The sequence below is a fragment of the Heterodontus francisci genome, chromosome 6 (assembly GCF_036365525.1).
Source record: "Heterodontus francisci isolate sHetFra1 chromosome 6, sHetFra1.hap1, whole genome shotgun sequence".
NCBI classification, from domain to species: domain Eukaryota; kingdom Metazoa; phylum Chordata; class Chondrichthyes; order Heterodontiformes; family Heterodontidae; genus Heterodontus; species Heterodontus francisci.
The window spans coordinates 42308147-42332636 of record NC_090376.1 but is presented as its reverse complement, the minus strand read 5'-3'; the positions used below and the strand labels follow the sequence as shown (position 1 = coordinate 42332636).

The following is a 24490-nucleotide window of genomic DNA, read 5'->3' as shown; positions in this document are numbered from 1 at the left end:
CCATGAGCCCTAATCTTGTGTAACACCTTACCGAATGCCTTCTAAAAATTCATATCTGCAGGTTCCCCTTTATCTACTCTATGTATACCCTCAAAAAAAGAAATTTGGCAGGCACCATTTCCCTTTCATAAAACCATGCTGACTCTGCCTAATCATTGTAAGATTCCAAGTGCTCTGTCACCACCTCCTTGATAATTGGGAAAATGCTAGAACCTACTACTGATGTCAGGTTAACTTGCCTATTGTTTTTTTTTCTCTCTCCTATTTGACAAGAGGATTACATTTGCTACCTTCTGATCCACAGGGACTGTTCTAGAATTTAGGAAATTCTGGAAAATCAAAACCAATACATCCACTATCTCTGCACCCAGCTCTTCTAAAACCCTCACATGTAGGCAATCAAGTCTAGGGTATTTGCTGGCATTTAACCTAATTAATTTTTCCAGAACTTTACAAAATATTTGAATGTCTCCACCATTTCCTTATGTCATATTACAATTTTCCTGCTTCTGCCTCTCAGGGATTCACTTTCACTTATCTCTTCCTTTGTACATTGTTCTAAAAGCACTTACAATTGGTGTTTTGCATTTGCTGCTAGTTTACTCATGTTCTACTTTATCAACTTCTTGGCCACTTATGGCTTTTGTTTTTAAAACCCTTCCAATCTCAGACTTACTTTTTTTGGCAACATTTCGAGCCTCTTAATCTAATACTACAATCATTCATTAGCCACGGATGAATCACTTTTTCAGCAGAGTTTGTTCCTCAAGGGAATGCATATTTCTTGAAGATTATGAATTATTTCTTAAAAAATTTAGCATTGTCCATCGACTGCCATTTCTTTTAATCCAATTTCCCAATCTACCTCAGCCATTGTGCTCCACATACTTCTGTAATTGGCTTTATTAAAATTTAAGACCACAGTTTCAGTCTTAACTACATCACACATAATAGGATAGACTCTCAGAATAAGTTTTATGTTCACACTTCCAGAGGATCCTTCGCTATAAGATTTCCGAACACAATACTAAATCTAAAATAGCCTGTTCCCTCATTGGCTCCTTGGCATATTGTTCTGGAAAGCTGTCTTTAATGTATTCCATGAACCATCCTCCAAGCTACTTTTGTCAATTTGCTTTGCCCAGTCTATGTGAAGGTTAAAGTCCAGAGGATTATTGCATTAGCCTGGTTACATGCTCCTCTAATTTACTCATTATACTCTGTCCCATACTGACTACTGTTAGGGGACCAATAAACTGCTGCAACTAGCGTTTTCAGCCATTTTGATATTTCATAGCTTAATGCATACTGATCCTATATCATGATTTTCTGGGCTAAGGCCCTTTCTCACTCCTGTCTTTATCTCATCTATTATCAAGGCTACCCCATCTCCTTTTCCATTTTGTCTTTTTTTAAAAAAAAAGTCAAGTACCTTGGAATATTTAGTTCCCAATCTTGGTCATCCTGCAACCATGTCTCAGTAATGGCTACTAGATCAAACCCATTTATCTTTATTTGTGCCATTCATTCATCTATCTTGTTACAATTGCTTTGTACATCAAGATATAACATGTTTAATTTTAACTTATTGCTCTTTTTCATTTTAGTGGCCTTAGTCACTAATGCTCTATTACCATTAAATTCTCTATCCCCTCCTGACAAAATCTGCTTCATTTTATCCAAATCGTCAGTTGGCTCTAAAGCCTTGACTTTTCACTCCAAACCTAGATTTATCCTTACCTGAACCCTCCCTCCCCATGATTAGAAATAAATTGTCTCTGAAGAGAGAATTCACAGATGAGGTTTAAAACAGATAATATATTTATAAGTAACTCATGTAACAGCTCTTCATTCACAACAGATAATACTATAAAATATATACGGTGTACTGAAGTGCAGACTTCTCTTTATAGCACCATCATTTGTGAATGTAGAGTTGTCAAGCTGATAAGCAATGGGGAAAACCCTCCGTTCTTTATGGCTTCTGCAGTAAAATAAAGGTTATAATTCCATTACTATATAGCAAGGAGAGGACCAACTGCGTAACAGCCCCTACAACCAATTTTATCTGCAGCACCTGTGGAAGAATCTGTCACTCTAGAATTGGCCTTTATAGCCACTCCAGGCGTTGCTGCACAAACCACTGACCACCTCCAGGCGCTTACCCATTGTCTCTTGAGACAAGGAGGCTAAAGAACTATATACATGTCTACTACAAACTCAACTCCCATAGCTACCTTGATTATACTTCATGTTAGGACTCCCAGTTTCTCAGTCCCCATCGCATCAGTTCTGACAACGCCACCTTCCACGCCACCGCTTCAGATACATCTCCATTTTCCCCCAAAGATTCCCCTCCACCATCGACATGTCCCTTGATCTTGTCGATCTGATTTCCTGTACTTCTGCTCTCACCTTTTCCCCTCCCTCCCAGAACTGCACAGGGTTCCCCACCAGCCTCCACATTTAACAGATCACCCTCTGTCATCTGCAGCACGATGCCACCACCAAATACATCTTTGCCTTCCCTCCCCTTTCAGTATTCAAAAGGGACCAATCCCTCTGTGCCACCCTGGCCCACTCTTCCATCACCTGCTCCCCTTCCCATGGCACATTTCCATGTAGTGCAGCAGATGCAATATATGCCCTTTCATTTCCTCCCTTCCCACTGTTGAGGGCCTCAAACACTCCTAGGTATAAGAGTGATTTGTGTGTCTTTCAATTTTATATGGTTTTTGTTGCTCACGATACACAGTCTCCTCTACATTGGGGGGAACCAAATAAAGATTGGGGAATCATTTTGCACTCTACACTGTTCCAATTGAAGCTCAATGGAAACTCAAGGAACAGAACCTCATCTTTCGATTAAGCACTTTGAAACCTTTGGGACATAGCATTCAACAATTTCAGATCAAAACCATTATATCCACTTGTTTGGGCAGCAGCTCCTTGTAATGGATGTCATTTTTATCGCTCCTGTCTTCCATCTCATCACAAACTCTCCCTTTAGTTCTTTCCTCCCCTTCCCCTGCCTCTGTGCTTTGCTTAAAACTGGTTATATGAGTAACATTTTCCAATTCAGATAAATCCCTGAAAGTTGCTACCCAGGTTAATAGGGCTGTTAAGAAGGTTTATGGTGTGTTAGCTTTTATTAGTAGGGGGACCGAGTTTCGGAGCCACGAGGTCATGCTGCAGCTGTACAAAACTCTGGTGAGGCCGCACCTGGAGTATTGCGTGCAGTTCTGGTCACCGCATTATAGGAAGGATGTGGAAGCTTTGGAAAGGGTGCAGAGGAAATTTACTACGATGTTGCCTGGTATGGAGGGAAGGTCTTACGAGGAAAGGCTGAGGGACTTGGTTGTTTTTGTTGGAGAGAAGGAGGAGAAGAGGTGACTTAATAGAGACATAAGATAATCAGAGGGCTAGATAGGGTGGATAGTGAGAGTCTTTTTCCTCGGATGGTGATGGCAAACACGAGGGGACATAGCTTCAAGTTGAGGGGTGATAGATATAGGACAGATGTGAGAGGTAGTTTCTTTACTCAGAGAGTAGTAGGGGCGTGGAACGCCCTGCCTGCAACAGTAGTAGACTCGCCAACTTTAAGGGCATTTAAGTGGTCATTGGATAGACATATGGATGAAAATGGAATAGTGTAGGTCAGATGGTTTCACAGGTCGGCGCAACATCGAGGGCCAAAGGGCCTGTACTGCGCTGTAATGTTCTAATTCTAAAAAAAAAGTTAATGTTTCAGGCCAGTGACCCATGTTTCTCTCCCCACAGATGTTGCCTGACCTGAGTATTTCCAGCATTTTCTATTTATATTTACAATTTGTTCATTTGTTCAGGATGTACAGCAATGAAAAATATGTTGCCACTACAATTCTCATCTGACATAATCCAATGCCACAAGATTGTGTACAGTTATGACTTTTTACTTTTCTGTTTAGCAGATTTCTCTTATAAAAGAGACAGCACAATGCCAGATCGTGCTGGAGAACTGGAATTTGACAGATAATAGCAAAATAAATTTACATGCAAGTGCAAGACACACTTAAAATATAGGTCTGCCAAAAAGGGCCAAAAAAAGTTGTCAAATCTGCTAGAAAATATTGCCTCTAGCTAAAGCAGTATGATGCGACAGATATGCAGTCACAGAAAAAAGACATGGGATAAAAAGGAGAGCGATTTCATAATGTTTCTACTGGTTGCACAATCATCAACTTTCTTGCAGCTCTTCAAACGACACCAGGCGTGATTTCTTATTACTATGTTCCGTAAGTTTCCATTTTTTGTTAAAATTTGAGAATCTATATTTTAAAAACTGAAAAGGATTTCATGAACATTGAATCGGCTGGAGATTGCTGAACTTTTTGGGTGATTTTTTTTAAAAAAGGAAGGTTAGCAGAAGGTTGACCAGTAAACAAGTTTTTACTGGAAGGCACATGATTTCAAGTAAACATAGCAGGGGGTTGTGTTTTGACTGGAGAGCTATTTTGCTTATTGACAAGACAGGATTTATAATCATCAGAAGACTTGGCTGGAAAGAGTTGGTTTCATTTTGAACTGTTAAAAAACCAGCTGGTTTTGGATGAAGAGGCAGTTGGAGTTTTGCATATTGACTGCCAGGAGAACAGAACAAAATCCAGACAACTGTTAACTCTCTTTGAAGAATCTCTGCTCTTGAAAAGCAAATCCTGTATGAAGTTGTACTGTTGTCTCCTCTATTTTGTAAGAAATCCTGAATGTTTGCAGAAACCTTGCATCTTTAAAAGAACTTTGCATCAAAAGGTACGAGAACTGAAACCTTTATAATAAAGTTAATTTTGTTGCATATTTAAAAAACCTGGTTGGTGTGCTTTATTCTGGGGAAAAATAGAGTATCTGATTGACTGTTTGAGTAAGTGGGAAAACATATGTTGTGACCTGTCGAGAAGTGACACTGAATTAACAGTGTACTCCTCCTGCCTCGGTCGTAACAACTACCGAGATAGTTTGAACATTACTTTTCATTTCATTAGGGGCAGTCACAAGCCCATTATAGATATTTTATTTTATGTGATGACATGGCTTCTGTAACTGGTCATCCTGTCTGTACTAAGATTTGGTTAAGACAAAACTGTCACAAATTGACCTGCTAGTCACAGATTCTCTCTAAACTGTATATCCACATTTCTATGCTTGAACGTGATGCCAAAGAATTGTTGGGCTCTGTAGGAGTTAGTGGCAGTATTTGAGATTAGGGCACTTTGAAGCACACTGTCAATATGGAAAATTCAAAAAATAAATTGTTCCTACCAAGAACATAGTACAGATGTAGTTATTTGTCGCAGTTATGGTTTGTTACTTGTTGCAGTTGTTACAGTTTGTAGCCTAAGCATGTCCTTTGAGCCTTTCACTGGCCATATCTTCCTATAATAGTTTGAAATTCTCATTGTTGTGCAATTTATACAATATACATCAAACGTTTTACTGAGAGATTAACATTTAAAAAATAATTGTACCCAATTGATCACATCCCAGATCTGTAACTAATAAAATTCCTATAAAAAGTCTAATGCCATGCTGCATGCAGTTTGTTCAGATTTACTTGCAATCTTCAGTTGTGAAGTACAAGGACCAGGCTATTGACTTCCATAACATATCAAAGTTGTTGAGAGAAAGATTCTATCTGAAAATATAGCAGCTAAAAATATTTCTGCTAAAAGGTGCTCTGCAGGAGCAATTTTTCCATGCACAAATTGGTGTCAGTAATGAAATTTAATAAAAAGGTTTTGAAATCTGTTTAAATAGGTGACGTACATAAAATACACATCAAAAATCATATTCAAGGGAGATTCACTCCGACCTACAGATAAAGAGAGAGAAAGCTCTTGATGTTACTAGGTGAGGCTTTGAAGCATTTTTATAGTTTTACAGCACTATGATATGGTCAACATTCTTTTGACCATTCCACATTACGTTTTCATGTTTTATTATGTTTTTGATGCACTGTTAAACTGAACCATTAGAAATACCTGGTTGCCTTTTCAGGACTCTTAATTTGCCTATTACATTATTAAATAACATCTGCAAGTTATAAATAACCAATATAATTCTACCATCACCCACAGAAGTAGTAAAATATACAGAACGGAAAGAGTCGCTTTCACGGCTTTTCTTTGAAAAAAATATGCCTTAAAAATAGAATTGATACCTTAATTTTCAGATTTTTAAAATGCGCTCTGATATGATAAAGATATACATCAGTGTTAAATAAATGCAAGGCGGCTTTGCATGAACATAGAAGAAAATTGGGTTTCCATTCCTTACCTCCTTAGGTGTTCACAACCCTTATTTTCACATCCCTAAAGGCACTGTAGATGCATGAAAATATGGGTCTAGAATACTGCTGATGGAATAAGAAAGCCAATGCATGAGTTTGCCATCTGCAGTTTCCATATAAAAGCAGAGCCCAAAGTACCTAGAGAAAAATAATGGTTCGCATCCCAAATATATAAGTGATGGGAAGATGCACAGATATTACTCTCCTGAAACTAGATCCAGCTGAAGGTTGGAGATCGAAGTGTTTACAGAAGAACCTGGAATATCTATGGGGGATGGAGCTGCAGAGTTATAAAATGGGACCAGCTTTGATTCCAAGGCTACAAAACACATAAAAGTAATGAGTCAGAAAACTACTCACCCATTGGCCAGTTTTCATACACATGTTTGGCAATGTCTGCTGCTGAATCATTGGGTGAAAACAGAAATTCTTTTGTTTTTCCACTCACCAAAATGAGGCGCAAATTAATCTGTTTAGAAAGAAAGGACAACACTTCAATATAGTACTGAGAAGCAAACTGAGTATATAATTTGTCTATAAGTGATCAAAATGAATGCTACTGAACCATTTGATATCAGGTACACCAGTTGATAAGTCACTGGTCCACACTACCAAAGAAATGTAATGAATATTCCAAATTTGCAACAAAAAAAAACTATAAATTAACATACTACAGCGGACAAGATGCTTCCAGCTATGAATACAAAATACTAGTCTGGCCACTGGAACACTTCAAAAAGCTGGGGAGGGAGGGGAAATAGCTACAATTATATAGTGCCTTTAATGACCTCAGGACTCCCCAAAGCACTCTAGAGAGCCAATGAAATACTTCTGAAGCATAGTCACTGCTGTAATGTGAACACGGCAGGCAAAATGGGCACACGAAGGCCCCACAGACAGCAATGAGATACTGACCTGATAATCTGTTCTTAACAATGTTGGTTAGGGAAATAAATATTGGCCAGGACACCAGGGAGAACTCTTCTGCTTTTTTTCAGAAAATGCAATGAGAATTTTTTTTTTTTTTAACATCAACCTGAGGGGGCAGACAGTGCCTCGAATTAAGGCCTCATGCAAAAGATGGCATCTTTGACAGTGCAGAACTCCCTCAGTACTGCACAGAAGTGCCAGCCTGGATTATATTATAGAATTGTTACAGCTCAGGAGGTGGCCATTCAGCCCATCTTGTCTGCACCGGTTCTCTGAATGAGCAATGCACTTAATGCCATTCCCCCGCCTTCTTCCCATAACCCTGAACATTCTTCCTTTTCAAATAACAGTCTAATTCCCTTTTGAATGACTCAATTGAATCTGCCTCCACCACACTCTCAGGCAGTGCATTCCAGTTCCCAAACAAGCACTGCATGAGGAGGTTTTTCATGTCGCTTTTGTTTCTTTTGCAATCATTTTAAACCTGTGCCCTCTTGTTCTCTATCCTTTCAGGAGTGGCAAAAGCTTTTCCTTAACCACTCTGTTCAGACCCCTCATGATTTTGAATACCTCTGTCAAATCTCCTCTCAGCCTTCTCTTCTCCAAGGAAAATAGCCCCAACTTCTCCAATCTATCTTCACACCTGAAGTTCCTCATCCCTGGAACCATTCTCATGAATCTTTTCTGTACTCTCCAATGCATTCACATTTTTCTGAAGTGTGTTCCCAGAACTGGACGCAATACTCCAGCTGAGGCCAAACTATTGTCTTATACAAGTTCAACATAACCTCCTTGCTCCTATACTCTATGCCCCTACTAATAAAGCCCAGGATACTGTATGTTTTATTAACTGCTCTCAACCTGTTCTGCCACCTTCAACGATTTATGCACATATACCCCCAGGTTCCTCTGCTCCAGCACTCCCTTTCGACTTGTAACCTTTATTTTATATTGTCTCTCCATGTTCTTATCAAAATGAATGACTTCACATTTCTCCACTGAACTTCATCTGCCACTTGCCCACCCATTCCACCAAATTGTCTATGTCTTTTAGAAGTTCAACACTATCCACCTCACAGGTCACATTAGTTCCAAGTTTGGTATCATCTGCATACATGACATCTTTAGAGCAGGGCTTGAACCCACAATCTACTGACTTACATGCAGGAGGGCCACCACTGAGCCAAAACTGCCACCTTAGCTGAGTCGTCTACAGCTAGAAAGTTACAGCTCTAACCCAAAAGCATACAACTTCTAGAAACTGTTCATGATTTTTTTTAAAAGTTCGTTCCTTGGATGTGGGTGTCACTGGCTAGGCCAGCAATTTTTGCCCATCCCTAATTGCCCATGAGATGGTGGTGGCAAATTGCCTTCTTGAATCGCTGCAGTCCATGTGGTGCAGGTACACCTACAGTGCTGTTGGGAAGGGAGTTCCAGAATTTTGACGTAGCAAGAGTGAAGGAACGGCGATATAATTCCAAGTCAGGATGGTGTGTGGCTTGGAGGGGAACTTGCAGGTAGTGGTGATCCTATGCAACTGCTTCCCTTGTCCTTCTAGGTGGTAGAAGTCAGGGGTTAGCTGGCTTAGGAGAAGTCAGCTGGCTAAGGAGCCTTGGTGCATTGCTGCAGTGCATCTTGTAGATAGTACACACTGCTGCCACTGTGCAACGGTGGTGGAGGGAGTGAATGTTTGTGGATGGGGTGCCAATAAAGTGGGCTGCTTTGTCCTGAATGGTGTCGAGCTTCTGGAGTGTTGTTGGAGCTGCATCCATCCAGGCAAGTGGAGAGTATTCCATCACACTCCTGACTTGTGCCTTGCAGATGGTGGACAGGCTTTGGGGAGTCAGGTGGGGTGTTACTCGCTGCAGGATTCCCAGCCTCAGACTTGCTCTTGTAGCCACGGTACTTATATGGCTACTCCAGTTGAGTTTCTGGTCAATGGTAACCCCTAGGATGTTGTTAGTGGGGGATTCAGCGATCGTAACGCCATTTAATGTCAAAGGGAGATGGTTAGATTCTCTCTTGTTGGAGATTGTCATTGCCTGGCACTTGTGTTGCATGAATATTACTTGCCACTTACCAGCGCAAGCCTGGATATTGTTCAGGTCTTGCTGCATTGCTACATGGACTGCTTCAGCATCTGAGGAGTTACGAATCGTGAACATTGTGTAATCCGCAAACATCCCCACTTCTGACCTCATGACTGAAGGGAGGTCATTGATGAAGCAGCTGAAGATGGTTGGACCTAGGACACTAATCTGAGGAACTCCTGCAGTGATGTCCTGGAGCTGAAATGATTGACCTCCAACAACCACAAGCATCTTCCTTTGCGCTAGGTATGACTCCAACCAGTGGAGAGTTTTCCCCGATTCCCATTCACTTCAATTTTGCTAGGGCTCCTTGATGCCTAACTCAGTCAAATGCTGCCTTGATGCCAAGGGCAGTTACTCTCACCTCACCTCGAGTTCAGCTCTTTTGTCCATGTTTGAACGAAGGCTGTAATGAGGTCAGGAGCTGAGTGGCCCTGGCGGAGCCCAAACTGAGCGTCACTGAGCAGGTTATTGCTAAGCAAGTGCCGCTTGATAACAATGTCGACAACACCTTCTGTCACTTTACTGATTATCGAGAGTAGACTGATGGGGCTGTAATTGGCCGGGTTGGACTTGTCCTGCTTTTTGTGTACAGGACATAACCTGGGCAATTTTCCACATTGCCGGGGAGATGCCAGTGTTGCAGCTGTACTGGAACAGCTTGGCTAGGGGCGTGACAAGTTCTGGAGCACAGGTCTTCAGTACTATTGCTGGAATGTCAGGGCCCATAGCCTTTGCAGTATCCAGTGCCTTCAGTCGTTTCTTGATATTATGCGGAGTGAATCGAATTGGCTGAAGACTGCCATCTCTGATGGGGGCTTCAGGAGGAGGTCCAAATGGAACATCAACTCAGCACTTCTGGCTGAAGATTGTTGCAAATGCTTCAGCCTGATCTTTTGCACTGATGTGCTGGGCTCCCCCATCATTGAGGATGGGGATATTTGTGCAGCCACCTTCTCCAGTTATTTGTTTAATTGTCCACCACCATTCATGACTGGATGTGGCAGGACTGCAGAGCTTGGCACTGTCTATCGCATGCTGCTTACGCTGTTTGGCAAGCAAGTTGTCCTGGGTTGTAGCTTCACCACGTTGACATCTCGTTTTCAGGTATGCCTGGTGCTGCGACAGGCATGCCCTCCTGCACTCTTCATTGAACCAGGGTTGGTCGCCTGGCTTGATGGCAATGGTAGAGTGGGGGATATGCTGGGCCATGAGGTTACAGATTGTGATTGAGTACAATTCTGCTGCTGTTCATGGCCCACAGTGCCTCATATGTCCAGTTTTGCATTGCTAGATCTGTTTGAAATCTATCCCATTTAGCACGGTGGTAATGCTACACAACAAAATGGAAGGCATCCTCAACGTGAAGACGGGACTTTGTCTCCACAAGGACTGTGCGATGGTCACTCCTACCAACACTATCACGGACAGATGCATGTACAGCAGGCAGATTGGGGAGAACGAGGTCAAGCACATTTGTCCCTCTTGTTGGTTCCCTCACCATCTGCCGCAGACCCAATCTAGCAGTTAAGTCTTTTAGGACTTGGCCAGCTTGGTCAGTAGTGGTGCTACCGAGCCACTGTTGGCAATGGACATTAAAGTCCCCCACCCAGAGTACATTCTGGGCCTTTGCCACCCTCAGTGCTTCCTCCATGCGGTGTTCAACATGGAAGAGTACTGACTTCATCAGCAAACCAGGAGGTTTCCTTGCCCATGTCTGACCTGATGCCATGAGACTTCATAGGGCCTGGAGTCGATATTGAGGACTTTTAGGACAATCCCTCCCGACTGTATACACTGTGCCGCCAGCCACCTCGGCTGGTATGTCCTGCCGGTGGGACAGGCCATACCCGGGGATGGTGATGGCAGTGTCTGGAACACTGTCTGTAAGGTAAGATTCGGTGAGTATAACTATATCAGGCTGTCGCTTGAGTAGTCTGTGCAATAGCTCTCCCAACTTTGGCACAAGCCCCAGATGTTAGTAAGGAGGACTTTGCAGCATTGACAGGGCTGGGTTTGCCGTTGTCATTTCTGGTGCCTCGGTCAATGTCGGGTGATCCATTCGGTTTCATTCCTTATTGACGTCGTAGTTTAGATACACGGTTAGATACAACTGAGTGGCTTGCTAGGCCATTTCGGAGGGAACGCAAGAGTCAACCACATTGTTGTGGGTCTGGAGTCACATGTAGGCCAGACCAGGTAGGGACAGCAGATTTCCTTCCCTAAAAGGACATGAGTGAACGAGATGGGTTTTAACAACAACCGACAATGGCTTCATGGCCACCATTCGACTAGCTTAATTCCAGATTTTTATTAATTGAATTCAACTTCCACCTTCTGCCGTGGTGGGATTCAAACCCATGTTGCCAGAGCAATACCCTGGGTCTCTGGGTTACTAGTCTAGTGACAATGCCACTGCCTCCCTGACAGCAAGACTGACAATTCAGAGTTTCAAATTAAAGTTTTGATTTAAAGATATATGTTTAAGTAGAATCTTTTGTGAATAAGTACTGCTGGAAAAATTTAGTAAAGAGAAATGACGACATAGGGAAACATTTTCCAGGAACCACCTTTCTGTCTTGCAAAGGTGATCTCTTACAAATATATTTCCAAATTATCTGTGTCGTTGCATACTCCTCCCTCACTTCCACACCCAGTGCCCACCAGCAAGAGCATAAGCACTTACTCACAATGAGGAGTGTCACAAAAGATCTGCCAATATAAGAAAGTCTGACACCTAAATTCAGCCAACACAAACCAGATATCAGCAGCTTTTTCGGAAGCAGAGATAGTGCGAGCGAGTTATCAGCTGGGAAGGTCAGTTTCAGCTTAAAGTATATTACCTTTTGTTTCGGCGGACCAGGGGACTGCTGGGTAAGTAAAAATCTATATATTTAGGCAGTGGCTGAACCCGAGACACTACACGTGTAGTGTCTCCCACCCACCCTCCTCCTCTAACCAAAAAAAAGGACTCTGGTGTGTTGATAAGGTAAGCTTTTTTATTTCTTCTGTATCGTGTGATTGGTTAAAAATTTACTTTCTTTTTTTTTTTACTTTCTTTTTTTGATTTATCTATTAATTGGTTATTTGAAAAAGACCATAGCAGAGAAGTATCAGAAAGTATTTAACTCAAATTTATATAAAGTAATAAAGTAATTAACTAAGTAGAGATGGCTGGGCAGGTGATATGCTGTAGCTGTATGATGTGGGAGCTGGCTGACCCCATTGTGAACGGCAGGGACCACATCTGCAGCAAGTGTTGGTTGCTGGAAGAACTCCGGCTCAGAGTTGATGATCTGGAATCTGAACTTCAAACACTGCGGCACATCCGGGAGGGGGAAGAGTTACCTGGACGTTTTGTTTCAGGAGGCAGTCACACCTGGTAGATTAAGTAATTCAAATTCAGTTATTGATCAGGGACAACAGGGTGTGATTGCAAGTGAGGCAGGTAGGGGGATCCTGAGTTCAGGAGTGGAGGAGCCTCAGCCTTTGACTTTATCCAACAGGTACGAGATACTTGCTCCCTGTGTGATGAGGAAAAGGGCTGCGGGCAGGATGAGCCAACTGACCATGGCACCATGGTGCAAAAGGTCATTCAAGAGGGGGGGGCAAAAAGACAAGTGGTAGTTATAGGGGATTCTATAATTAGGTGGATAGATAGTATCCTTTGCAAGTCGGATCGGGAGTCCCGCATGGTGTGTTGCCTGCCCGGTGCCAGGGTGCAGGACATCTCTGACCGGCTTGAAAGGATATTGGAGCGGGAGGGGGAGGATCCAGTTGTTGTGGTCCACGTTGGGACTAACAACATAGGCAAGACTAGGATGGAGGACCTGTTTGGGGATTATAAAGCACTAAGAACGAAATTAAGGAACAGGTCCTCGAGGGTCATAATCTCCGGATTACAGTCCGAGTCCCGTGCAAATTGGCTTAGGGATAAGAATATTAGGGAAGTAAACACGTGGCTAAGGGAGTGGTGTGGGAAAGAGGGGTTCCATTTCATGGGGCATGGCATCAGTTTTGGAACCGGGGGGATCTGTACCAATGGGACGGTCTCCACCTGAACCAGTGTTCTAGCCAAACGGATAAATAGCTTGGTCTCTAGGACTTTAAACTAGTGACTCGGGAGGAAGGGAAAGGGAAAACGACAGGGAGTATGATGGTAAATAAAAAGGTAAGCAGCAGGTTAACGTGTGCAGGAGGGTTTAATTTCAAGGCAGACTATGAAAGAAGCAGAAAGGAAGGATAACTCAGGAGTTATTATTAGAGAGGTTGGAAATCATGAGGGTAAGAAAGCTAGCATAAAGGCACTTTACCTGAATGCTCGTAACATTCGTAACAAGGTTGATGAGTTAACGGCACAAATCATCGCGAATGAATATGATTTGGTAGCCATTACGGAGACATGGTTACAGGTTGGTCACGACTGGGAATTAAATATCCAGGGGTACCAGACTATTTGGAAGGACAGACAGGAAGGTAAGGGAGGTGGTGTAGCTCTGATATTCAAGGACGACATCAGGGCGGTGCTGAGAGATGATATAGGTTCTATGGAGAATGAGGTTGAATCCATTTGGGTGGAAGTTAGAAACTCTAAGAAGAAAAATTCATTGATAGGCGCAGTCTATAGGCCACCAAATAATATCACATTGGGGCGGGCAATAAACAAAGAAATAACTAATGCCTGTAAAAATGGTACGGCAATTATCATGGGGGATTTTAATCTACATGTAGATTGGTCGAACCAGCTCAGTCAGGGTAGCCTTGAGGAGGAGTTCGTTGAGTGTATCCGTGATAGTTTTCTTGAACAGTATGCAATGGAACCGACGAGGGAGCAAGCTATCCTAGATCGAGTCCGGTGTAATGAGACAGGAATAATTAATGACCTCATAGTTAGGGATCCTCTTGGAAGGAGTGATCACAGTATGGTTGAATTTAGAATACAGATGGAGAGTGTGAAGATAAAATCCAATACCAGGGTCCTGTGCTTGAACAAAGGGGACTACAATAGAATGAGGGAGGACTTGGCTAAAGTAGACTGGAAACAAAGATTTTATGGTGGGACAGTTGACGAGCAGTGGAGGATTTTCAAAGCAATTTTTCAAAGTGCTCAGCAAAAGTATATTCCAGTGAAAAGGAAGGACTGGAAGAAAAGGGGTAATCTGCCATGGGTGTCTAAGGAAATAAGGGAGGCTATCAAATTGAAAGAGAAGGCATACAAAGTGGCCAAAAACAGCATGAAACTAGAAGATTGGGAAAACTTTAAAGGTCAACAGAAAGCCACAAAAAGAGCTATAAAGAAAAGTAAGATAGAACATGAGAAAAAACTAGCACAGAATATAAAGACAGATAGCAAAAGTTTCTATAAATATATAAAACGAAAAAGAGTGGCTAAAGTAAACGTTGGTCCTTTAGAGGATGAGAAGGGGAATTTAGTTATGGGATATGATGAAATGGCCGAGGCATTGAACAGGTATTTTGTATCGGTCTTCACAGTGGAGGACATTAATAACATGCCAGTAATTGACAAAGTGACGAACGTAGGTGAGGACCTGGAAACAATTATTACGGAAGAGGTAGTGTTGGGCAAGCTAATGGAGCTAAGGATTGATAAGTCTCCTGGCCCTGATGGAATGCATCCCAGGGTACTAAAAGAGATGGCAGGAGAAATAGCAGGTGCACTGGCGGTAATTTTCCAAAATTTGCTGGACTCTGGGGTAGTCCCAGCAGATTGGAAAACAGCAGATGTGACGCCACTGTTTAAAAAGGGAGGTAGACAAAAGATGGGGAATTATAGACCGGTTAGCATAACCTCTGTAGTGGGGAAGATGCTTGAGTCTATTATCAAGGAAGAAATAGCAGGGCATCTCGATAGAAATTGTCCCGTTGGGCAGACGCAGCATGGGTTCATGAAGGGCAGGTCATGCTTGACAAATCTTTTGGAATTCTATGATGACATTACGAGCAAGGTGGACAATGGGGACCCAGTGGATGTGGTGGACCTAGATTTCCCAAAGGCCTTCGACAAGGTGCCGCACAAGAGGCTGCTGCATAAGATAAGGATGCATGGCGTTAGGGGTAAAGTATTAGCATGGATAGAGGATTGGTTGACTAACAGGAAGCAGAGAGTGGGGATAAATGAGTGCTATTCTGGTTGGCAACCAGTCACTAGTGGTGTGCCTCAGGGATCGGTGTTGGGACCGCAATTATTTACAATTTATATAGACGATTTGGAGTTGGGGACCACATGCAGGGTGTCAAAGTTTGCAGATGACACCAAGATGAGTGGCAGAGCAAAGTGTGCAGACGACTGTGAAACTTTGCAGAGGAACATAGATACATTGAGTGAGTGGGCAAAGGTCTGGCAGATGGAATACAATGTTAATAAATGTGAAGTCATTCATTTCGGTAGGAGTAACAGTAAAAAGGATTACTTGAATGGGAAAAAGTTACAGCATGCTGCTATGCAGAGGGACCTGGGTGTCCTTGTGCATGAATCGCAGAAGGTTGGTCTGCAGGTACAGCAAGTAATTAGGAAGGCAAATGGAATTTTGTCCTTCATTGCTAAAGGGATTGAGTTTAAAAGCAGAGAGGTTATGTTGCAGCTGTATAAGGTACTGGTGAGGCCGCACCTGGAGTACTGTGTGCAGTTTTGGTCTCCTTACTTGAGAAAGGATGTACTGGCACTGGAGAGGGTGCAGAGGAGGTTCAGTAGGTTGATTCCGGAGTTGAGGGGGTTGGCTTAGGAGGAGAGACTGAGTAGATTGGGATTATATTCATTGGAATTCAGAAGAATGAGGGGGGATCTTACAGAAACATATAAAATTATGAAGGGAATAGATAAGATACAAGTGGAGAGGATGTTTCCACTGGCAGGTGAAGCTAGGACAAGAGGGCATAGCCTCAAGATTAGAGGGAGCAGATTTAGGACTGAATTAAGAAGGAACTTCTTCACCCAGAGGGTTGTTAATCTATGGAATTCCTTGCCCAGTGAAGTAGTTGACGCTTCTTCAGTAAACGTTTTTAAAGCTAAGGTAGATATCTTTTTGAACAATAAAGGAATGAAGGGATACGGTGAGAGCACGGGTAAGTGGATCCGAGTCCACGAAAAGATTAGCCATGAAATTTCCAGGCACCTCTCAATTTGCATTTAGAGATTAATCTGTCAGTATTTAGTTAACAATTCAATTATCTGGCCTCCCTGCTCCACCGTAACAGAACTGTGCCATACATAACACATTAAATATAGAGACCATCCAACTGTAGTATTTAAATAATGTTGGTTACTCAAGAGGGTAAGAAACATAATGCTGGAACTACCCTCAAAAAGCTGTATTAAATATTCTCAATACCATTAGGACCAGAAAGTCCCCTCTGTTTGAGCTTCTGACAAAGTGTTTTTTAAACAAGCTCATTATAGAAACATAAGGAGGCCAATCAGCATATTGCGCTAGCACAGATTCTCAAAGAGCTAATTACTAAGTCTAATTTCTTACCTTTATATCCATTTAAATCTATTATTTATCCACTTCCCATTTAAAAGCCATTATGGGGATTCTGCTTCCATCACTGTTTCTGGTAGGGCATTCATTGTCCTAACAATCCTCTACGTAAAAATAATCTCACCTTTTTCATGATTCTTCCGGTAATTATCTTAAATATTTGCCCTAGTTACTGATCAAGGAAAATACCTCTTCCTGATTTACTTAATCACAACCTCACAATTTTGAACATCTCTTTTCGATCACCTCTTAATCCTCTGGGTTCCAATTAAAAGAGTCACACTTTCTCTAGTCCCTCTTAGTGAATCTCTCCTGCACACTATCCATTGCCTTGATATACTTCCTAAGGCGTTCAAAATTAGACATGATAATGGACTGTCTAACAATAATTTGTATAGGTTTCGCATTACTTTAGGACTCAATATTCCTGTCTGGGATCCTATATGCTTTTTCTAAAGAGTTTTATCAACTTATCCTCCCAATTTTAAAAACTACATTTGTACCCCTCCTAAGGTTTTACTATTCAGTATGTATGCAATATATATATTGTCATGACGATTCCACCTGCCAAGAATGAGGTTATATTAATTTCATCACATGAACATTAATTTTAAACTGCTGCTGGAGTGAAGGGATCAGCAGTGGCTGGAAAAGCATTTGCATACTAAGCAACAGTGCTTGGAGAGACAAAAGAATTGCTCACTGATTCAAATAACAGAGATTGGTCTGGGCAATGGTGATCCACATCTTGTCGGCATAAGTGACAGCACTACAAACCCCCCCACCTCTCCCCCACAGGGAGTTTTGAAATCCACAAACCACAGGAGCGGCTGTTCCCAAATAAGGGGTTAGTCACATGACAAACCTGCTGGCCAACTTGGAGTTTTGAATTGTGCTCACAGGACAGTTTGAAGACAGACGGCAGATTGCAACTGAACTTGGAACAACAGCCTCTCTCCTGTCCAGCTCTCTCTCTCTACTAATTTCTGGATCCACTGAAATTACTTAAACCTCAAGAGAAAAGACTCCTACATCGAAACAAGTTTTAAAGTGGCACTGGACCCCAACAAAATGGCAAGACTTACCAGCAACCAAAGACTCTACATCGAACTCAGAAGGACCGTAACTAGAAACCCAGCTGTTGCCTCAAGCCTTTCCCCTTTAATCTTTCTACTTTTTCTGTTTCCTGGAATTTGGTCATCCAGTCTGGTGCGTAGTGTCAGCCAAAGGTTAAAAGGTAAGAAATAATCCAAAACTAAGCCGTAATGGTAGCAAATCACTTCCCATCCTTTATCTGTTCCACCTAAATATACAAAATTTATGGACTTCAAACAACTATTGGGACTCTGATGGAAATACACAGGAACATCTAATCCATTGTCACCATCCGTAGAGGAAGAGGAACAGAACCCACATTTGCAACACAGCACTATCTAGCTGTGAGCCTATAGTGAACAGCAGATCTGAGCAACTTTCAATCTCAGAGGCTCATGATCCAGAGGACAACTGAAAGACGCCAAAATTCACACGTCAGAATTGACAATCACAGATTAGATATTTAAAAAAAAGGTTGTGAAGAGAATAATTATTCCTGGGCCATCCTTAGGAAGCTCATAATGTAACTAGCAGGATTCAAAAGGAATTGGTAAAATTAGCAATTTATTTGGATCTTTATTTTCCTAAAGAAAGCAAAAACGTCAAAAGACGACATTGGTGCAGTTAGCAGTGTTCATAAGGCTGGCAATAGTGTAGGGTTCTGCTGATGTGCTATCACAAATGATCATATACTGATTGCAGCACTCTGCTTATGGGAGGGAACTGCCTGTCACATTAAAAATCTGCAAACAAAATGTCTGTTTTATGCTGACCAGCAACTGTAAAGTGAAAGACAAGGAGCACCAACTAATAAATGCTTTTATAATGCATAGTAAGTAATATGCCACAATTCAGCACAAACACTTTAGTACAGCTTAAAAAAAAACTTTGCTACTTTAATTCTATGACTCAGCATTCACTGTTTAAAAGGTAGTCAAAATGGGCCAAATTAGAAAAATGCATCATTCAAGTTAAAGCTCTATCACTATTTAATTTTTGTGAACATTACACATGTATTTTGCAAAATCACTGTAGTTTATGTAGCACTTGTAGAATATACTGGTACGTTTCTTTCCTTGCGCACTTGTGCTGCTTCGCCTGACCTCCCCACAACTTGAAAATGAGCCAGGCCAATTATTCAAACTCCACTGCAGTGCCATTGAGGACCTACCACCATGAAGCATCCATAGTTTTTCTCTTAACTCCACCTCTTGAAAATACTTCTCAGTACGAAGTCACCAAAAAAACTGCTAGTCTCTCTATGGGCAGGTGACTCCAAATGAAGTGAAGTAAAAAAAAATAAGCAGCACTTGTAAAAGCCTCGCATCACATTTATATGCTCAAAGTGCTCTACTTTGAAAACACATGGCCTCTACCATCTAAAAGTACAAGGGCACACAGGATCACCACCACCTGCAGGTTCCCCTCCAAGTCACACACCATTCTAACTTGATAATATATTACACTCCTTCACTGCTGCTGGGTCAAAATCCTGGAACTCCCTCCTTAACAGTACTGTGGGTGTACCTATACCACAAGGACTGCAGTGATTCAAGGTAGAGGCTCACCACCACCTTCTCAAGGGCAATTACAAATGGGCAATAAATACTGGCCTTGCCGACGATACTCACATCCCATGAACAATTTTTTTAAAATGAACCGTTTTTTGACTGCAGTGATGTAGAAAGTCAAACACAGTCATTCTGTGTAACATTCCCAACAGAAAGGAATCACATATTTGCAACACAGGGAGCCAATTGGCCCAACATGGCTATGGTACCTCTTTGTTAGAGCAGGCCAAAACTAATTTCACTGGTTCTTTCCCAACAGCTTTCTCTAATTCAAATACATATCCAAATTTCCCTTAAAAGATATAACAAGTCTCTACTTCAATAGCTCCCTGTGGCAAAGAATTCTACACTGCAACAACCCTCTGCATAAAGATATTTCCCTGAACCTTTCTCCTTGGTCACAATTTAAAATTGTTGACCTCTCATCACAAATTTCCAAACCAGAGTGAAGAATCCTTCCCTGTTCACCATATGAAAACCCTTCATAATTTAAAAAACCTTTCCTTACAGCCTTCTCTATTCCAAGATAAATAATCTTAGCATCTCAAGTTTTTCCTCATAACTACAAATCTTGTATCCTAATGGAATCTAATCAGATGAATGCTACCGAGTGAGCACGGAACTCGTTTTTATTAACTTGAAGTACTGGAGAACACAGACAAGATTTATTTTTAACATTTCAACAAAGTCCAACGTGCAACCCACCACACAGTTCACCATGATTTGGTGCTCCAGCCTGGTTAGTGAATCATCCTGCACTTGTTCAAAGAAAACAAAAATCAAAGATATTAATTAAATCTTTACCTTCTACCACATTTCTAATTTGGGCCGCATACTCATTACTTGCTACTCCATTACTTGCTACTCAAACTCAGTACAGTTTAAAAAAATCATTCTTGGGATATTGGTGTCATTACTAATCTTTGGGCTCCTTGTCTCGGGAGACAATGGGTAAGAGCCTGGAGGTGGTCAGTGGTTTGTGAAGCAGCGCCTGGAGTGGCTATAAAGGCCAATTCTAGAGTGACAGACTCTTCCACAGGTGCTGCAGACAAAATTGATTGTTGGGGCTGTTACACAGTTGGCGCTCTCCTTGCGCTTCTGTCTTTTTTCCTGCAAACTAAGTCTCTTCGACTTGCCACGCTTTAGCCCCGCCTTTATGGTTGCCTGCCAGCTCTGGCGATCGCTGGCAACCGACTCCCACGACTTGTGATCAATGTCACAGGACTTCATGTCGCGTTTGCAGACGTCTTTAAAGCGGAGACAAGGACGGCCGGTGGGTCTGACACCAATGACGAGCTCGCTGTACAATGTGTCCTTGGGGATCCTGCCATCTTCCATACGGCTCACATGGCCAAGCCATCTCAGGCATATGCTGGGGATGTTGGCCGCCTCGAGGACTTCTGTGTTGGAGATACGGTCCTGCCACCTGATGCCAAGGATTCTCCGGAGGCAGCGAAGATGGAATGAATTGAGACGTCGATCTTGGCTGACGTACGTTGTCCAGGCCTCGCTGCCGTAGAGCAAGGTACTGAGAACACAGGCTTGATACACTTGGACTTTTGTGTTCTGTGTTAGTGCACCATTTTCCCACACTCTCTTGACCAGTCTGGACATAGCAGAGGAAGCCTTTCCCATGCGCTTGTTGAATTCTGCATCGAAAGACAGGTTACTGGTGATAGTTGAGCCTAGGTAGGTGAACTCTTGAACCACTTCCAGAGTGTGGTCGCCGATATTTATGGATGGGGCATTTCTGACGTCCTGTCCCATGACGTTCGTTTTCTTGAGGCTGATGGTTAGGCCAAATTCGGTGCAGGCAGCCACAATCCTGTTGATGAGTCTCTGCAGACACTCTTCAGTGTGAGATGTTAATGCAGCATCGTCGGCAGAGGAGTTCCCTGATGAGGACTTTCTGTACTTTGGTCTTCGCTCTTAGATGGGCAAGGTTGAACAACCTGCCACCTGATCTTGTGCGGAGGAAAATTCCTTCTTCTGAAGACTTGAACGCATGTGAGAGCAGCAGGGAGAAGATGATCCCAAACAGTGTAGGTGTGAGAACGCAGCCCTGTTTCACGCCACTCAGGATAGGAAAGGGGTCTGATGAGGCGCCGCTATGCTGAATTGGGCCTTTCATATTGTCATGGAATGAGGTGATGATACTTAGTAGCTTTGGTGGGCATCCAATCTTTTCTAGTAGCCTGAAGAGACCACGTCTGCTGACGAGGTCAAAGGCTTTGGTGAGATCAATGAAAGCAACGTAGAGAGGCATCTGTTGTTCACGGCATTTCTCCTGTAGCTGGCGAAGGGAGAACAGCACGTCAGTGGTGGATCTCTCTGCTCGAAAGCCACACTGTGCCTCAGGGTAGACACGCTCAGCCAGCTTCCTGTTTAAAGCGACTCGAGCGAAGACTTCCCCCACTATGCTGAGCAGGGAGATTCCACGGTAGTTGTTGCAGTCACCGCGGTCACCCTTGTTCTTATAGAGGGTGATGATATTGGCATCGCGCATGTCCTGTGGTACTGCTCCCTCGTTCCCGCACAGGCAAAGCAGTTCGTACAGTGCTGAAAGTATAGCAGGCTTGGCATTACTTGTCATTACTAAGGCCAACATTAATTGCCATTCCTTGGCTGCCTTGACAAGATGATGGTGAGCCTTCTTGAACTGCTGCAGTCCACGTGGTGAAGTTGATCTGACAATACCGTTATGTCGAGTTTTCCAGGATTTTGACCTAGCAACGATGAAAAAATGGCAATACATCACCTAAGTCCTAATAGCGAGACATTTGGAGGTAAGTTTGGAAGCAATGGTGTACCCATGTACCTGCTGCCCATGTCATTCTACATAGTGGAAGTCATGGGTTGGGAGGTTGCGCTGTAGGAGCCCTCGAGATGCAGCAACGCATCCTATAGACAGGACGCACTGCAGCCATGGTATGGTGGCGATGAAAGGCATGGATGTTTAGGCTAATGGATCAGTTGCCAATCAAAAGGACTACTTTATCCTGGATGGTGTCAAACTGCTTGCATTGTTGCAGCTGTATCCATCCAAGGGGCTTTGGGGGACCAGGAAGTGAGCTAGCTGTAGCAGAATACCTGGCCTTTGACCTACTCTAGTAGCCATATCATTTGAGGCTGGTTCTGTTGAGTTTCTGGTCAATGGTGATCTCAGGAAGTCGATGCTGTGAGACTCGACAATGATAATGCCATACAATGAAAAGAGAAGGTGGTTCAGCTCTTTCTAGTTGGAGATGAACATTGCCTGGCAATTGTGACTCAAATGTTGCTTGCCACTTTTGGATCCAAGCCTGGATGTTGTGCAGGTCTAGCTACATATAGGCATGGACTGCTTCACTATTTGGATAATTTCAAATGGAGCTGAACTCTGTGCAATTGTTAGCAAAGGGTCACAATTATGACTTGAAGATTGTTTAAGCAGCTGGTCTTGTGACACTGCCCTGTGGAACTCCTGCAGCGATGTCCAAGGGCAAGGTTAGCTTCCAAAAATCATAACCATCATCCCTTGCATCAAATATGACTCCAGCAACTAGAGGGTATTCCCCCAATCCAAATTAACTTAATTTTACTAGGGCTCCTTGGTGCTACATTTGGTCAAATTCTGCCTTAATGTCAAGGTCAGTCATGGTCATCACTTCTGAATGATGTATGAACCAAGGTCTGCAGCTGACTGCTCCTGGAAGAACCCGAACTTAGCATCGGTGAGCAGGCTATTGGTGAGTAAGTGTTCCTGCCAGCACGGCTGAGGACTCCATCCATCACACTGATGATTGGGAGTAGGCTAAGGGTGGTAATTGATTGTATTGGATCTGTCCTAGTTTTTTTGAGCAATTTTTCACCTTGTTGGCCACATGCCATTATTGTAACTGTACTAGAACTTAGCTCGGAAAATAGCTCATTCTGGGCCGCAGGCCTTCAGCGCTACAGCCAGAATGTCGTCAGGACCCGGAGCCTTTTATTTTTCTTACTCTTTGTAGTAGCTTGCTAGGCCACTTGGGATGGCAGTTGAAAGTCAACTATGTTGGTGTCAGACTGGAGTCAGATGAAGTTCTGATGAAGGGTCACTGACCTGAAACGTTTACTTTGCTTCTTTCTCCACAGATGCTGCCAGACCTGAATATTTCCAGCATTTCTTGTTTTTATTTCAGATTTCCAGCATCTGCAGTATTTTGCTTTTATTTCAGATGTATGCCAGATCAGGTCAGGGCTGCAGGTTTCCTTCCCTAAAAGGAAGTTAGTGAATCAGTTGGGTTATGAAATTCAGTAGCTTTGTGGTCACTTTTACTGATTCCAGTTCTTTATTCCAGATTTTTTTTTTTAATAAACCCAATTCAAATTCTAAACCTGCCATGGTGGGAATTGAACACGTGATCTTGGTGACTGAGAAAAAAAAGTGAAATTATGTCAGACCACTAGAAAGACTGTAATGATCTCAGCCACGCATACTGCCACTGTATGGTTAAGCTTTACTCTGAAATTGAATCCACTAATGAATTTTTTTATATGTTGGAAATGCATTGGAATGAACTGCGTAAATAAAACTTAGCTTGTTTCTGCATATTGTCAAAACACTAACATCTAAAGACATGAAATCAATGCTGGTCTGAAACACTAGAGCCAGTGGAGAAAAACAGACCTCTTTGTAATGCGTGCTGACTTTTACAAGTTTGATTCAGGAAATATAAAGCAAAACAAAAAAGACCACAGCCTCCAATACCAAAGCCTTTATAATCTGTTGTGGTGGTGTTTGTTGAGGGATAATTGCTGACAAGGTGAACCTCCTCCCCACCTCCACCCTATTCTTCAAAAAGTGCAATGATATTTTTCCAGTCCACATGAACAGACCTTGGTTTAACATCTTAACCCAAAGATAGAAACAATATTGCAGTCCCTTCGTACAGCATTGGTCAAGTCTGTAATCAGGAGGGGAGAGCCAAGCCCAGCTTCAATCAGAAATCTTCTGACTTAGAA

General features: G+C 42.5%; 1 protein-coding gene across 1 annotated transcript in view; it reads right to left on the bottom strand.

Moving 5' to 3' along the window:
- The window catches only part of ubl3a (ubiquitin-like 3a), a 91176-nt gene that overhangs the window by 17031 nt on the left and 49655 nt on the right, over window positions 1-24490 (bottom strand). Inside the window, exon 2 of the mRNA XM_068033531.1 lies at window positions 6683-6791. Coding sequence (XP_067889632.1) covers window positions 6683-6791 — 109 coding nt within the window. The remainder of the gene's footprint in view (window positions 1-6682; window positions 6792-24490) is intronic.